Here is a 16,797-nt window from a genome sequence, read left to right as displayed (position 1 = left end):
CATGGCTTCACCTTCTTTCCTCTTCTACCCATATTTAGCCTTCTCCCTGATTATTTTTCTGACTTTTTAATTTCTTTCTTCCAGTTTATTAAGATATAACTGACATATCTTATATGTCATATAAGTTTAAGGTATACAGCGTAATGATTTGACTTACATGCATCATGAAATGATGAGCACAATGAGTTTAGTGACATCCATCATCTCATGTAGATACAAAATAAAAGAAAAAGAAAACTATTTTTTCCTTGTGATGAAAACTCTCAGGATTTACTCTCTAAACATCTTTCATACATAACATACAACAATGTTAATTATATTAATCATGTTGTACATCACATCCCTAGTACTTATTTATCTCATAACTGGAAGTTTGTACCTTTTGACCACCTTCAAGCCACTTTACCCATCTCCTCTGGTAACCAGAAATCTTATCTCTTTTTCTATTAGTTTGTTTTTGAAGTATAATTAGTTCCTGGTACACAACATAGTGATTCAATATTTCTATACATTACGAAATGATCACCACTGTAAATCTAGTCAGCAAAGATATTACTATTGATATTATTATTGACTATATTCCCCGCACTATGCGTTTCATGCCCAACACATTTATTTTGTAACTGGAAGTTTGTACCTCTTAATCTTCCTAACCTATTTCACTCATCCTCCCACCCCTCTCCCATATGGCAACACCAATTTGTTCTCTGTATATATGACTCTGTTTCTGTTTTCTTAGTTTTCTGGATCTATTGGGATGATCATATGATTTTTATCCTTCATTCTTTTAATGTGGTATATCACATTTATTGATTTGCATATATCAAACAATCCTTGCATCCCAGAGATAAATCACATTTAATTATGGTATAAGATCTTTATAATCCTTATAATGTTCTGTTGAACTTGGTTTGCTAGTATTTTGTTGAGGATTCTTGCACTTATGTTCATCAGTGATATTGGTCTGTAACTTTCTTTTTGTTGTACTGTCCTTATCTGGCCTTGGTATCAAGGTTATGCTGGCCTCATAAAATGTGCTTATAAGTGTTCCCTTCTCTTCTATTTTTTGGAAGAGTTTGAGAAGTATTCACATTAATTCTTCTTTAAATATTTGGCAGAATTCACTGGTGAAGTCATGAAGTCCGAGGCTTTTCCATCTTGGGAGGTTTCAGTTACTGATTCAGCCTCCTTACTCATTATTGGTCTGTTCAGATACTTTATTCATGATTCAGTCTTGGTAGTTTGTATATTTCTAGGAATTTATTTATTTCTTCTAGACTGTCCAGTTTGGGGGCATATAAATATTCATAGTACTATCTTATAATCCTTTGCATTTCTGTGGTATCAGTTGTAACATCTCTCTTTCATTTATAATTTTATTTATTTGAGTCTCTGCTCTTTGTTTCTTAATCTAGCTAAAGGTTCATTAATTTTGTTTAATTTACAAAAAACGCTCTTAGTGGTAAGAGAAGATGGATGCCTTGGTCATTAATTTGGCTGGTCTCCTTTTCTTTCTGCAGTGTTATTTCCTTCATGCCCAACTGCTCTGAGATACAACTATTTTTAAGAAACTTGGTATCAATGGGAAGGTCTTCTCTTGAAGAAGGTGGAGTAGAAGGACCCTAAGCTCATCTCGTCTCAAGAGGACACCCAAATCACAACAATCCGCAGAACAACCATCATTGAAAAAGATCGAAACCTACCAGAAAAGATCCTCTACGACTAAAGACATAAAGAACCACAGTGAGACTGGTAGGAGGGGAGGACTAGTGATATAATCAAACCCCATCCCCCCCAGGTAGGAGACCCACAGACTGGAGAATAATTATATTACAGAGGTTCTCCCACAGGAGTGAGAATTCTGAGCCCCATGTCAGGCCCCGCAGCCTGGGGGGTCCGGCACCAGGAAGAGGTGACATTTTCTATTGTTTTCTAGTTTCTATTTAATTTATTTCTGCTCTGATTTTATTACTTCATTCCTTCTGTGAACTTTAGGTTGAGTTTGTTCTTGAGGTGTAACATTAGGTTGCTTATTTGAGATCTTTCTTTTTTCTTAAAGTAGACATTTATCACTATTAACTTCTGTCTTAGAACTGTTCTGCATTTCTTAAATTATGGTATGTTGTGTTTCCATTTTTAAAAGTCTCAAGATACTTTTTGATACCTCTTTTGATTTTTTCTTTGACCTGTTGGTTTGTCAGAAGTGTGCCATTTAACTTCCACATATTTATGAATTTTCCAATTTTCCTTCTATTATTGATTTCTCATTTTATATCATTGTGGTCAGAAAAGACATTTGATATGATTTCAACCTTCTTAAATTTGTTAAGAGTTCTTTTGTGGGCTAATATATGATGTATCCTGGACAATGTTCCATGTGCAATTTGAAAGAATGTGTACTCTGTTGCTATTGGATGGACTGTACTGAATGTGTCTGCTAGGTCTATTTGATCTATGGTGTTGTTTAGGTCTGCTGTTTCCTTATTGAATTTCTGTCTGAATGACCTATCCATTGTTAAAACTGGGATATTGAAGTCACCTACTCTTATTGTATATGTCTGTTTCTCCCATTAGTTCTGCTAATATCTGCTATATTTTTAGGTACACTGAAGTATCTAAGTTTGGGTGCATTATATATTTACAATTGTATATCATCTTGATGAATTGACCCCTTTATCATTATGTAGTAACCTTCTTTGTCACTTTTGACAATTTTTGACTTGAAGTCTATCTTGTCTAATTATAATCACTCCTGCTGTCTTTTGGTTACCATTTGCATGGAATATGTTTTTCCATCCCTTCACTTTCAGTGCATGTGTGTCCTTAAATCTAAAATGAGTCTCTTGTAGGCAGCATATTACTGTTGGATCTGATTTTTTTAATCCATTCAGCCACATTGTATCTTTTGATTGGATAATTTAATCCTTTTACATTTAAAGTAATTATTGATAGGTAAGGATTTAATATTGCCATATTGTTCATTATTTTCTGGCTGCTTTATAATTCCTTCATTTTCCTTTCTTCCTTTCTTGCTGTCTTCCTTTGTGATTTGATGACCTTTTGTAGTGATATGCTTTGATTCCTTTCTCTTTATTGTTTGTATATCTGCTACAGGTTTTTTATTTGTGGTTACCATGAAGTTTACATTATTCATCTTATAGATATAACAGTCTGTTTTACATTTATAACAACTTAAATTCAACCACGTAAAAAACCTCCACACTTTAACTTAACTTCTTTCACATTTTATGTTATTAATGTCACAGTTTACATCTTTTATATATGTTGTATCCATTAACACATTATTTTATTTTACCTATAGTTATTTTTAATACTTTTGTCTTTTACTTTTTTTAAAAAAGATTTTTTTTAATGTGGACCATTTTTAAAGTCTTTATTGAATTTGTTACAATATTGCTTCCGTTTTATGTTTTGGTTTTTTGGCCACAAGGCATGTGGAATCTTAGCTCCCCAACCAGAGATTGAACCCACACCCTCTGCATTGGAAGGTGAAGTCTTTAACCACTGGACCACCAGGGAAGTCCCTATCTTTTACTCTTATACCAGAGTTAAGAGTGATTTATCTACCACCATTACAGTATTAGAGTGTTCTGAGTTTGACTATATTCTCACCCTCACTATGTTTCATACTTTCATATTCTTTTCATGCTGTCAGCATACTTTTGTTACAACTCAAAGACACCCCTTTAGCATTTCTTGTAAGACAGGTCTAGTGGTGAAGAACTCTACAACTTGTTTGTTTGTTTGTTTGTTTGTTTTGGTCTTGGAAAGTCCTTATCTCTCCTTCATTTCTGAAAGACAACTTGTAAGGTTCTTAAGTATTCACGGTTGACAGTTTCAGCACTTTGAATATATCATCCCACTCTCTACTGGCCTATAAGGTTTCTGCTGAGGAATCTGTTGATAGTCTTATGGAGGTTCCTTTGTATGTGGGAATTTTTTTCTCTTGCTGCATTTAAAATTCTTTGTCTTTGATTTTAGGTAGTTTTATTATTATGTGTCTTAGAGAAGATCTTTTTGTGTCGAAACTTTTGGGGCACCTATGAGCTTCAGGAACTTGGATGTCCAAATCTCTCCCCACATTTGGGAAATTGACAGCCATGATATCTATAAATAAGCCTTCTGCCCTTTTCTTCCTCTATTCTCCTTGAACTCCAACAATAGTAGATTTTACTGTCAATGGTATCCCATAATTCACATAGGCTTTCTTCACTCTTTTTCATTCTTTTTTCTTTCTTTGCTCCTCTGAATGGAGAATTTCAAATGTACTGTCATCAAGTTCACCGATTCTTTTGCTTGGATGAGTCTGCTTTTGAAGCTTTCTGTTGAATTCATCAATTCATTCACTGTGTTCTGCAATGCTAGGATTTCTGTTTGTTCATTTATATGTTTTTAATGGTTTCTGTTTCTTTGCTGAACCTCTCATTTTGTTCATGCATTGTTTTACTAATTTTGTTTAATTGTATATCTGTGTTTTCTTGTAGTTCACAGACTTTCTTTATGAAGATTATTCTGAATAATTTGTCAGGTAGTTCATAGATCTTCATTTCTTTAGGGTCATTTATTGGAGCTTTATTAGTTTCCTTTGATGGTGTCATGTTTCATTGATTATTGGTAATTCTTCTGGCCTTGCATGTTTCATTGATTATTCATAAATCTTCTGGCCTTGCATTATTGTCTGCACATTTGAAGAAGTAGGCACCTCTTTCAGTCTTTACAGACTGGGCTTAGGCCAGAAAAGCCCTTCACCAGTCAGCTTGTCCAGAGATTGTGGGTGAATTGTCTGGTAGATTCTGAGGATGAGCTTGATCCTCAGGTGGGAAGGTCTGCTGCCTGGGTCAGTGTCTGGGCTGGACTAGTGCTTGGGTCTACAGCGGTAGGCTGGCATTTGGGTCCATGGGGTGGACCTGGCCCCTGAAGTGCTGGTGGTGGGCCTGGATTCTGATGCCCACAGGAGTTGGCCTATAGCCTTGGGGTACAGGTGCTGTCCTGAAGGTTGGGTCCATGAGGTGTAGCCTGACAGTGGGGCTGGCCATGTGCCTGGGTCCTCGGGAGCCAACCTGGAGGCTGGGGCAAGCCAGGAGCCTGAGTCTATAGGAACCAATCTGGAGTCTGTGTCCTTGGAACCCAACCCAGCACCAGGGCAGGCAAAGAGCCTGGGTCTATGGGAGCTGGCCTTGCACTGGAGTGAGGCAGGAGCCTGGATCTGCAGGAGACTGCTTTGAGCCTGGGGCTTCAGGGACTGGCTTGGCACTGGGGCGAGGCAGGAGTCTTGGTCCATGGGAGCTCACCTGAAGGCTGGGTTTGCAGAGGCTTTGCTAGTAGGGTAATACGAGCTTCATAAAATGAATTGGGAAGTATTCCGTCTTTTACTGTGTTCTAGAAGAGATTATATAAAATCAGCATTAATTCTTTAAATGTTTGGTAGAATTCTTCAGTGAATCTGTCTGGGCCTGGAAATTTTTCCTTGTAGGGAGATCTTTAAAATTAAAAATCCAGTTTTCTTTAAAGTATGGGACTATTCAGATCATCTGTTTCATACTGAATGGACTGTGGAAGTTTGTTTTTTGAGGAATTGTTCTATTTCATTTGAGTTGTTAAATTTGTGTGTGTGAAGTTATTCATACTACTCCCTTGTTCCCTTTTGATGTCTATGCAGTTCAAAATTATATCCACCGTTTCACTTCTAATATTGGTAAGTTGTGTCTTCTCTTTTTTATTCTTTGCCAGTTTTGCTAGAGTTTTGTCAATTTTACTGATCTTTCAAGGAAGCAGATTTTGTTTCATTGATTTTCTCCATTGTTTTCTGTTTTCAGTTTAATTGATTTCTGCTCTTATCTTTATTATTTCTTTCCTTCTGCTTGCTTTGGGTTATTTTACTTTTCTTTTTCAAGGTTTTCTAAGTTTTTGAAGTAAGATCTTAGATTATTAATTTGAGACGTTTCTTCTCTAACGTATGCATTTATTGCAACAATTTTTTCAATACTGCTTTAACCACGTACCACAAATTTTGGTATGTTGTATTTTCATTTTCATTCACTGCAATGTATTTTTTTAATTTCACTTGGGACTTTTCTTTGGCCCATGAATTATTTAGGAGTGTAGTTTTAGTGTTTAGTGAGTTTCCTCTTATCTTTCTGTTATCAGTTCCTAATAAGATTCCATTGTGGTTGGCAAACATATTCTGTATGATTTCAATTATTTTAAATTTGTTGAAACTTGTTTTATCATTTAGGTTATGGTCTATTTTGGGCACTTAAAAAGAAAGATTTTCTGCTGTTGTTGAATGGAGTGTTCTATAAATGTGGTTTGGTACCTGTTGGTTGATGGTGTTGAGTTCTTCTGTAACCTCACTAACATTCTGTCTAATTTTTCTTTCAATTATAGAGAGAAAGGTGTCAAAATATCCAGCTATAAATGTGGATTTGTCTAAAACTGAAAAGTTCTGTATTTGTTTCAAACATTTTGAAACTTTCTTGTTTGGCACATACACTTTTAGGATTGTTATGTCATCTTGTTGAATTGAACTTTTTTTTTTTTTTTTTTTTTTTTTTTTTGCGTTATGTGGGCCTCTCACTGTCGTGGCCTCTCTCGTTGCGGAGCACAGGCTCCGGACATGCTGGCTCAGCGGCCATGGCTTATGGGCCTAGCCGCTCTGCGGCATGTGGGATCTTCCTGGACCAGGGCACGAACCCGTGTCCCCTGCATCGGCAGGTGGACTCTCAACCACTGCGCCACCAGGGAAGCCCGAATTGAACATTTTATCATTATGCAATATGCCTTTGTCTCTGGTAATTTTCTTTTCTCTGAAGTCTACTTTATCTGACATTAACATAACCATTCCTGTCTTTATTGATTAATATTTGTATTATATGTATTTATCCATACTTTTCTTTTCAACCTATTTATATAATTTTATTTCAAGTGAGCATCTTACAGGCAGGATATAGTTGGGTCATGTTCTTAATCCACTTTACCAATTCTGTCTTTTAACTTCTGTATTTAGGCCATTTATATTTAATGTAATTAATTATTTATATGTTAGGACTTATGTTTTTCAATTTTCTTTCTTATTTTCCTGATGTCCTGAGGGTTACTTGAAAGTTTTTTTACAATTCCACTTTTATCTAGTGGAATTGAGTATATCACTTTTGAGTATATCACTTTGAGTGTATCACTTCGTATGGCTTTTTTATTGATTGCTCTAGATGTTTCATTATACATACATAACTTATGACAGTCCAATAGTGTTTTTTTTACCAGTTTGAGTGAAGCATAGAAATCCTACTTCCCTTCATATCCCTTTACCCTATCCACATATAATGGTCTTAAATATTTTCACTACATACATTTAGAACCATATCAGCCAGTGCTTCAAAAATCAAACGTAATTTTGAAAACCAAAGAGGAGAAGTCTATTATATTTACCAATATTTTTGCTTACTGTGTTCTTTTTTCTTCCTAATGTACCAGGGTTCCTTCTTTTATTATTTTCTTTCTGTTTAGAAAACTTCCTTTAACCATTCTCTTAAGGTAGGTTGTGTAGGTTGCATCATTTTACATTCCCACCAGTAGTGCACAAGGGTTCCTCCAATTTCTCCACATCATCTTCGCTAATGCTTGTTATTTTCTGGGGTTTCTTAAAATAGTAGTCATCACTACTATTTTACATCACAGTGATATATCACTGTGTTTTAGGTTTGTATTTCTCTAATGATTAGTGATATTGAACATCTTTTTATATGTTTGTTGGTCATTCGTATATCATCTTTGGAGAAATGTCTAAATCCTTTGCTCACTTTTAATCAGGTTATTTGTCTTGTCATTGAGTTGCAGGAGTTTTCTAAAATATATTTTAGATATTAACCCCTTATCATATCTATGATTTGAAAATATTGCAAATATTTTCTCCCATTCCATAAGTTGCCTTTTCATTCTGTTCATTGTGTCCTTCAATGCATAGTTTCTAAGTTTGATATAGTCCCACACAAGGGGCTTACTTTAAAAAGTAGTACACTTAAAGCAATTTCCCACCTCCACTCTTTTCTCTCTCCCCAGCTTATTTTAAATTTGAGCTTCTTAATCTCTATAGGCCAAATAACTGAAAGAAATTTCACCTAGTTCACTTTTTTTAGAAAGCATTAAATCTCCATGGTTTCTGATTGTCATAGTATTGTAATAGAGTAAAATTTCCATCAGTTGTGCATATCTTTGCCTATTTTTTTTAATGTAGCTGTAAGGTATATCTTTTATTCACTTAATATGAATGCAGGAGTTACTAACCAAAAAATAATAGCTTTAACATTGGACAATTGCTCTGGCAGCTTTATGTCTGGACGGGAAGGTAAATCCTAACCTTGATCTTTTATGTACCACTGGTAGGTAATATTCCTGTGTATTATTTCATGGAAGTGTGCCTATATAGTCTATTTTCCACTATTCTCCAGGCTTATCTTCTCTGTTGATTTGATTTCTCCCATGGTGATTTTATAGGAATGGCTCACATTATTTGAGCCATTTTTGGATTGTACTTAAAACTGACTATTATTATCTGGATTCTGTTGTGTTTTTTTCTAACCATTGCTATATTTCTGCAACCCAGATTGCCAATAATTTTTCCAAATAGTAGTCTTTCAATCTGAATACCAAATAGTAATGCCATTTGTTACTGCCCAGGAATTAGCTATTACCAAATATTATGTGAAAATTTACATGGATATAATAGTAGCCCCCAAGTTCACTACCCAGCAAGCTATCCCAGAAGTCATGGAACAGAATGGCTCACAGATCAATTTAAGGTATTTGAGGCACATCTTTATTAAATCAATTAAAATACACAACAAAAAGCAGGGGGAAAGAGATGGGTAACACACTTTGGATAAGGTACAAGAGGGGTGGAAGGATCTCATTACCTGAGTTATACAAGTTCATATATCCTCTCTCTCCCTCTCTGCAGTATCAGCATTCTCCACTGATTGTGTGAATTTGAGAACCAGAGTTGAGGTCTGTCCCAGAGGAATCAACAGATACAAGACACCTGTGTCAGTGTCATACATTTGCTCCAATCAGAGAGATGCAGAGGGGCATATGTGCCTGACCACAGCTCTAACTCATCAGTTAGCCTGATAAGCTACTCTGGATTTTATTTATGTCTTTTAATTAGAATATACAAAGGATCAGAATGGGTGTCAACAGTAGGTGGCCCAATTAAGATGTCAAAAATATAAAGTGCTTCAAGTGTGCCGCATGAATATTTAATATCTATTTGGCCCTTCTTTCTCTTCCTAACTATGTTTAACGCTCATATGCTCTATTTACTTTATCTATGTCTATCATAACATGTTTCACAAACTACTTGCTTCTATACCTTGTTTCATGTATCCTCCTCATATCATAATTCTTCTCTCTTTAGTTTCATATAGCCTCCTTTGGTTTTCTTATTTTCTATAGCAGAATTGAATATTTATAAACAATAGAGCTAACACACATTATAGAAAACAACCATTAAGAAGAATGAAACATCTCTCTCTATATATATATTGACTGGAAGCATCCCCAAGATACAGTTAGTGAATAAAGCAAGCAAAGAGAGTTGAGTATTGTATGTTGCCATTTGAATGGAAAAAAGTGTTTATGCTTTTGTATTTGGTAGTATTTCTCTGAAAGGATATAGAAGAAACTGATAATGGTAATTTCCTCTCAGGAGGGTAATTAGATGGAATGTATATCCTTTTGAGCTTTTTCAGTTTTATAAGACATGTACATATTGTCTATTGAAAAATTAACTGACTATTTTTAAAATTTACTTATAAAAATACTAAATAATTTTTCTTTTTCTATACATAGGTATCAGAATGGCAGCACAACTTAACTTACCAGATAATACAGATGAATGGACAAAAGAGGATGTAAATCGGTGGTTAGAAAGTCAAAAAATTGACCAAAAACACAGGGAAATTTTGACTGCACAAGACGTGAATGGCGCAAACTTGAAGTACTTAACTAAAGAACACCTTGTTGCTATGGGCATAACATTTGGACCAGCTATCCAAATAGAACATCTCTTCAAAGAGTTGCTGGAAACATCCTCTGGAGATCCTTTTCAGACAAGTAAGAGGGGGAAAGGCAGTAAAAATGTTCCTAAAAAACAGGAGAAAAATGGAGAAACTTCAAAGCAAAAACAAAAGGAGAAAGAGAAATCAGACATGGTTAATGACTCTACAATGAGTACAGTTACTAAAGGTTCTAAGTCACTGAAACATGAGTTCATGAACGATGAAATAGATGACACAGAGGAAGAGCAGCCATCCATAGAACCAACATGTGTATCATACCCTTTTGATGAATTCAGTGATCCATATCGTTACAAATTAAATTTTAATCTACAGCCTGAAACAGGACCACTCAATCTCATTGATCCAATACATGAATTCAAATGCTTCACGAATACAGGAACAGCCACAGAAGAGGATGTTAAGATGAAATTTAGCAATGAGGTTTTCCGGTTTGCTTCAGCTTGTATGAATTCACGTACCAATGGCACTATTCATTTTGGAGTCAAGGACAAACCCCATGGAAAAATTGTTGGCGTGGAAGTCACCACTGTCACCAAGGAAGCCCTCATTGACCACTTCAATCTGATGATCCACAAATATTTTGAAGACCATCAGGTCCAAAAAGCAAAGAATTGCATTCGAGAGCCAAGATTTGTAGAAGTTTTAATGCCAAATAGTACTCCATCTGACAGATTTGTTATTGAAGTGGATGTTGTTCCAAAATATTCTGAATGTGAACATGATTATTTCCAGATTAAAATGCAAAATTGCAGCAAGAAGACATGGACACAAAGTCCAAAATTTTCAGTCTTTGTGCGCGATGGGGCCAGTACTAAGGACATCATGAAAAATAATGCATATTTCACATCATTTAAATTAGATTTAAAAAGACTGGCAGAATGTAGGAAAGAAGCAGAAGAAAAATGCAGAGTAAAAACAAATAAAAAAGAGAGTGAGGGACCAAAGCTTGTTAAACTGTTGACAGGAAATCAGGATTTGTTAGATAATTCCTACTATGAATGGTACATTCTTGTAATAAATAAATGCCATCCAACTCAAATAAAACACTTAGATTTCCTAAAGGAAATTAAATGGTTTGCTGTGTTGGAGTTTGATCCTGAATCTGTGAGCAAGGGTGTGGTCAAAGCTTACAAAGAAACCCGAGTAGCAAACCTTCACTTCCCAAGTTTATATGTGGAAGGGAAAACTACAAATGAGAAGATTACTAGTCTGAATCTTTATCAACAACTCAGCTGGATTTTCTGCAATGGCAGGTTAGACCTTGACAGTGAAAAATATAAACCCTTAGATCCAAGTTCCTGGCAAAGAGAAAAAGCGTCTGAAGTCAGGAAACTGATTTCATTTCTTACACATGAAGACATAATGCCAAGAGGGAAGTTTTTGGTGGTATTTCTATTACTCTCCTCTGTGGATGACCCAAGAGACCCCCTCATTGAGACCTTCTGTGCTTTCTACCAAGATCTCAAAGGAATGGAAAATATATTGTGTATTTGCACACATTCACGCATATGTCAGGGATGGAAAGATCTACTTGAAGCAAGATTAACGAAACAGCAAGATGAATTATCAAGCCAATGTGTTTCTGCTTTAAGTCTTGAAGAGATAAATGGAACTATTCTTAAGCTAAAATCTGTGACTCAATCTTCAAAGAGATTTTTACCATCTATTGGTTCATCTACTGTCCTTCTGAAAAAAGAAGAAGATATCATGACTGCTCTGGAAATTCTCTGTGAAAATGAATGTGAAGGTACACTCTTAGAGAAGGACAAAAAAAAATTACTTGAATTCAAAGCATCAAAAGAGGAAGACTTCTATCGAGGTGGCAAAGTATCATGGTGGAACTTCTACTTTTCTTCTGAAAACTATTCTTCCCCTTTTGTCAAAAGGGATAAATATGAAATACTTGAAGAAATTATTCAAAACTGGGCAAATTCTTCAAAGCCAATATGTGTCAAAATTATTCATCTGTTTCATCATCCAGGCTGTGGTGGGACTACCTTGGCCATGCATATTCTCTGGGAACTAAGGAAGAAATTCAGATGTGCTGTGCTGAAAAACAAGACAGTGGATTTTTCTGAAATTGGAGAACAAGTGACTAATTTAATAACCTATGGGACAACAAATAATCAGGAATACTTACCTGTACTACTGCTTGTTGATGATTTTGAAGAACAAGATAATGTCTATCTTCTGCAGGCCTCTATTCAGACAGCTGTAGCTAATAGGTATATTCGATATGAGAAGCCTCTAGTGATCATCCTAAATTGCAGGAGATCACAGAATCCTGAAAAAAGTGCAAAGATCTCAGACAGTATTGCCCTAATACAAAAACTATCTCCCAAAGAACAGAGAGCTTTTGAGCTTAAACTGAAAGAAATTGAAGAGCAACATAAAAACTTTAAAGATTTTTATTCCTTCATGATTATGAAAACCAACTTTAATAAAACGTACATAGAAAATGTGGTCAGGAATATTCTGAAAGGACAAAATACTTCCACCAAGGAAGCAAAGCTCTTTTCTTTTCTGGCTCTTCTTAATTCATATGTGCCTGATACCACCATTTCACTATCACAGTGTGAAAAGTTCTTAGGAATCACAAACAAGAAAGCTTTCTGGGGAACAGAAAAGCTTGAAGACAAGATGGGCACCTACTCTACAATTCTAATAAAAACAGAGGTGGTAGAATGTGGGAACTACTGTGGAGTACGCATTATTCACCCTTTGATTGCCATTCGCTCATTGGAAGAATTGAAGATAAGCTATGACTTAGATAAAAGTCAAATTATGCTGGATATGCTAACAGAAAATGTGTTCTATGATACTGGTATAGGAAAAAGCAAATTTTTAGAAGATATGCATACACTGCTGCTCACAAGACAGCGCAACGAACATGAAGGTGAAACAGGAACTTGGTTTTCCCCATTCATTGAAGCATTACATAGAGATGAAGGGAATGTGGCAGTTAAAAATGTATTACTTGAAGGTATTCGTCGGTTCAACCCAAATGCATTCATTTGCCAAGCCTTGTCAAGACATTTCTACATTAAAGAGAAGGACTTTAACAGTGCTCTATGTTGGGCAAATAAAGCAAAAATGATAGAACCTGCCAATTCTTATATCTCAGACACACTGGGTCAAGTGTACAAAAGTAAAATTAGATGGTGGTTAGAGGATAATGGAAGAAACAGGAACATTTCAGTTGATGATCTATCTGATCTTTTGGATTTAGCAGTGCATGCCTCAAATGCATTCAAAGAATCTCAACAGCAAAGTGAGGATAGAGAGTATGAAGCAAAGGAAAGATTTTATCAGAAGTCGAAAAGGCGGTATGATACTTACAATATAGCTGGGTATCAAGGGGAGATAGAAGTTGGGCTCTACACAATCCAGATTCTCCAGCTCATTCCTTTTTTTGACAATAAAAATGAACTATCTAAAAGAGATATGATCAATTTTATATCAGGAAATAATGATATTCCTGGAGATCCGAGCAATGAATTTAAAGTAGTCCTCAAGAACTTTATTCCTTATCTAACCAATTTGAAATTTTCTTTGAAAAAGTCCTTTGATTTTTTTGATGATTACTTTGTCCTTCTAAAACCCAGGAACAATACTAAGCAAAATGAAGAGGCCAAAACTCGGAAAAGGGTGGCTGGATGTTTTAAGAAGTATGCAGATATATTCGGTCCCTCAGAGGAATCACAGAACAAAGATCTTGGACCAAAGCTTAGTTTGCCACTTCAAGTAGAGCTGTATCGGAGAAGCCTAGAAGTTCTAAAAGCAGACAAGTTTTCTGGGCTCTTGGAATATCTTATCAAAACTCAAGAAGATGCTATACGCACCATGGAAGATATAATTAACAAATATACTTTTCTCTTTGAGCAGTGCACTGTCAGAATCCTGCCAAGGGAAAAGCAAAATTTCATCTTGGCCAACATCATTCTCTACTGTATTAAACCTACCTCCAAATTAGTGAAGCCAATTAAAAAACTGAAAGATCAGCTTCAAGAAGTCTTGCAACAAGTAGGAATGAATTATCGATTTTCAGAACCTTATTTCCTAGCCTCCCTGTTATTCTGGCCAGGAAACCAACAACTAGATCAAGATTCTAAACAAATGGAAAAGTATGCTCGGTCACTGGAAAATTCTTTCAGGGGGCAATATAAGCATATGTATCGTACAAAGCAACCAATTGCATATTTCTTTCTTGGGAAGGGTAACAATATGAACAGACTTGTTCACAAAGGAAAAATCGACCAATGTTTTAGAAAGACAGCTGATATTAATTCCTTGTGGCACAGTGGAGATGTATGGAAGGAGGAAAAAGTCCGAGAACTTTTGCTTCGGTTAAAAGGAAGAGCTGAAAATAATTGTTTATACATAGAATATGGAATAAATGAAAAAGTCACAATACCCATCACACCTGCTTTTCTTGGTCAACTTAGAAGTGGTAGAAGCATAGAAAAAGTATCTTTTTACCTGGGGTTTTCCCTTGGAGGCCCACTTGCTTATGACATTGAGGTTATTTAAGAGTTTGATCTTCTCCCTCCAGGAATGTGGACGCAAAAGCACTTAATTTTTTTAGACCCAAGATCTATACTTTAAATTGGCAAATTTATAGATACAGCCTCTGACTTTTCAGCCCTGTACAGACAATATTTATATTTCCTCTTAAGCATGTTGTGAGTCTCAAATAGACTGTGTTGGAAAAGGAAGGAATGAGAGATGTGGAAACTATCAAATATCTACCTTGGCTTGGACAACACCATCAAGGGCAAAATAAGGAGCTATGGATGGAATTAGGAGCGGTGAATGTAATCATTCAGCCACACAGAATCCCACCACCTCCCTCAATTAACCAACCAAGGCATGGATTGAGGAAGACTGTCTACTTTCTTCTTAAATGTGAAATTTTTTCAGAATTGAAAATAGTTACAGTACCAAGACATTACAATATCTGGGAAACCGTTTCACAAAAACAGATGAAAACTCTCAATATAAACATTTATTCCTACCAGGCAGACCAGAAAGGTACCATGTACTTGGCACTGAAGGGTCTTTCAAAGGAGAGGACCAACCAGTTCTCTGAAGGTCATACCCATAGAGGTCTGCAGATCTTACCAAAGTAAGTAGGCTGGAGAATTAGGCTTCCTTTTCATGCAGTAGCAGGCAGTTGAGCAAAAATGAATTTTGTTTCTACAGCTGACAAACTCATAGACCTCCAAACAAACAAAAATACACCAAAATTCCAAAGCTAATGAATAAAAAGGACTCTTGTGAAAAGACTAATGAGTCTCCAATCCAGGGGATCCCAGTGTTCTAGCATGTATACATATAGCCTATGCACAACCAGTGAGAGGTAATCAAAATGTAATTTTTCCTAATAAAATTATGGATATGGGAAATCATCCGTGGTTGCTAAAACTGATAAAAAGCTGATAAAGAACTATAACAGATGAATCAAACTGTCCTAAATCCTGATCAATATTAACATTGCTGAGAGAGAACCAGACATCATGGGCCTGGAAGTCCTGTAGGAGTGCATACAACACCTGTGAGACAGTCTCGCCAAATAATTGAAACTGAATCTGATCAAGCCTCTGGATCCTACTTCCAAGTTAAAGGAAATACAGACATTGGATATGCTTCAAAGTAATTCTGTGTATGGGGTATGGGGATGGTGAAAGGAGAGTAGGTGGGCAGTATAGTTGCAACAAGATTCGACAGGAGTTAATAATTGCTGCATTATGAGGACATGGGAGTTCATCAGACTCTTCTCTCTTCTTTGGACTGTGCTTTTGAAGTTTTCTGTTATAAAATACTTATAAAACAAAACAAACAAGAAATGCTGTTTTGTCTTTACAATCCCATTCAAATTTTTTCACTGGAGGAGGTTTTTCCTTTGCTCCTGCATGAAATTTCAGCTTCATAACTTACCAATTCACTCTTGGCATAAAAAAATCCTCTGCTCAAACACAGTCTCAATTTAGAGATGAGAATGTCCAGTTGCATTTTTTTCTCTGGGGCCACTTCCCACTCTGCTCCAGGTTTCGTTCTACTCTAAAGAGGATGGTCTCTGTTGGAGTCCTCTTACCTTCCCAGGTGATCCTTTTGAACTCAAATTAAACCAGCTTAGGCAGATGCTCTCTCCCCCATGATCTACCTGGGGTGCATGAGAAACACTCATGGATGTTTGTTCTCCCATTGGTAGGGAGTGCAGCTAACGTCCAGTCTTGGCAACAACGTGCCCCATAGAGTCAAGAGGATGCATCAAGCACTCCACGTGGTCCTCTTGTAGCCCCCCTCTCTAGGCTCAGGATGAGGTTCTCGTGGTGGTTGGGAGAACTTTCACCAAAAGAACCTCTTCATAAACCCTCTCTTCCTCAGTGCCAGCAGTGGGCAAACTACAGCTCGTAGACCAAATGCAGCCTGTCTTTTACTTTTAAATACAGTTTTATTGGAACACAGCCATACTCATTTTTGTAAGTATTGGCTTTGGCTGCTTTTGCATTGCAACAGAGTTGAGTAGTTGCAACAGAGACCATACAGCCCACAAACCTAAAATATTTACCATCTGGCTCTTTACAGAAAAAGGTTGCCAACCCCTGCTCTATGCTATCAATGCTTTTATGTCTTTATTGTAGGTCAATTGTTTCTTGGACATTTACTTTGAAAGTACACATTTTGGTGTATCACCTAA

General features: G+C 36.2%; 1 protein-coding gene across 1 annotated transcript; it reads left to right on the top strand.

Moving 5' to 3' along the window:
- The first annotated feature begins 1,751 nt into the window (after positions 1 to 1,751).
- On the top strand, positions 1,752 to 15,943 carry SAMD9 (sterile alpha motif domain containing 9). The gene is made up of 2 exons (XM_060157043.1): positions 1,752 to 1,798; positions 9,868 to 15,943. Exon 2 carries the CDS (start codon positions 9,876 to 9,878, stop codon positions 14,625 to 14,627), a length of 4,752 nt encoding a protein of 1,583 aa, XP_060013026.1. The 5' UTR covers positions 1,752 to 1,798; positions 9,868 to 9,875; the 3' UTR covers positions 14,628 to 15,943.
- Positions 15,944 to 16,797: the final 854 nt, after the last annotated feature.

Source organism: Lagenorhynchus albirostris, chromosome 8 (assembly GCF_949774975.1).
Source record: "Lagenorhynchus albirostris chromosome 8, mLagAlb1.1, whole genome shotgun sequence".
In the NCBI taxonomy this organism is placed as follows: Eukaryota; Metazoa; Chordata; class Mammalia; order Artiodactyla; family Delphinidae; genus Lagenorhynchus; species Lagenorhynchus albirostris.
Note: the sequence above shows the minus strand (reverse complement) of the source record. Positions and strands in the feature narration are given on the sequence as shown.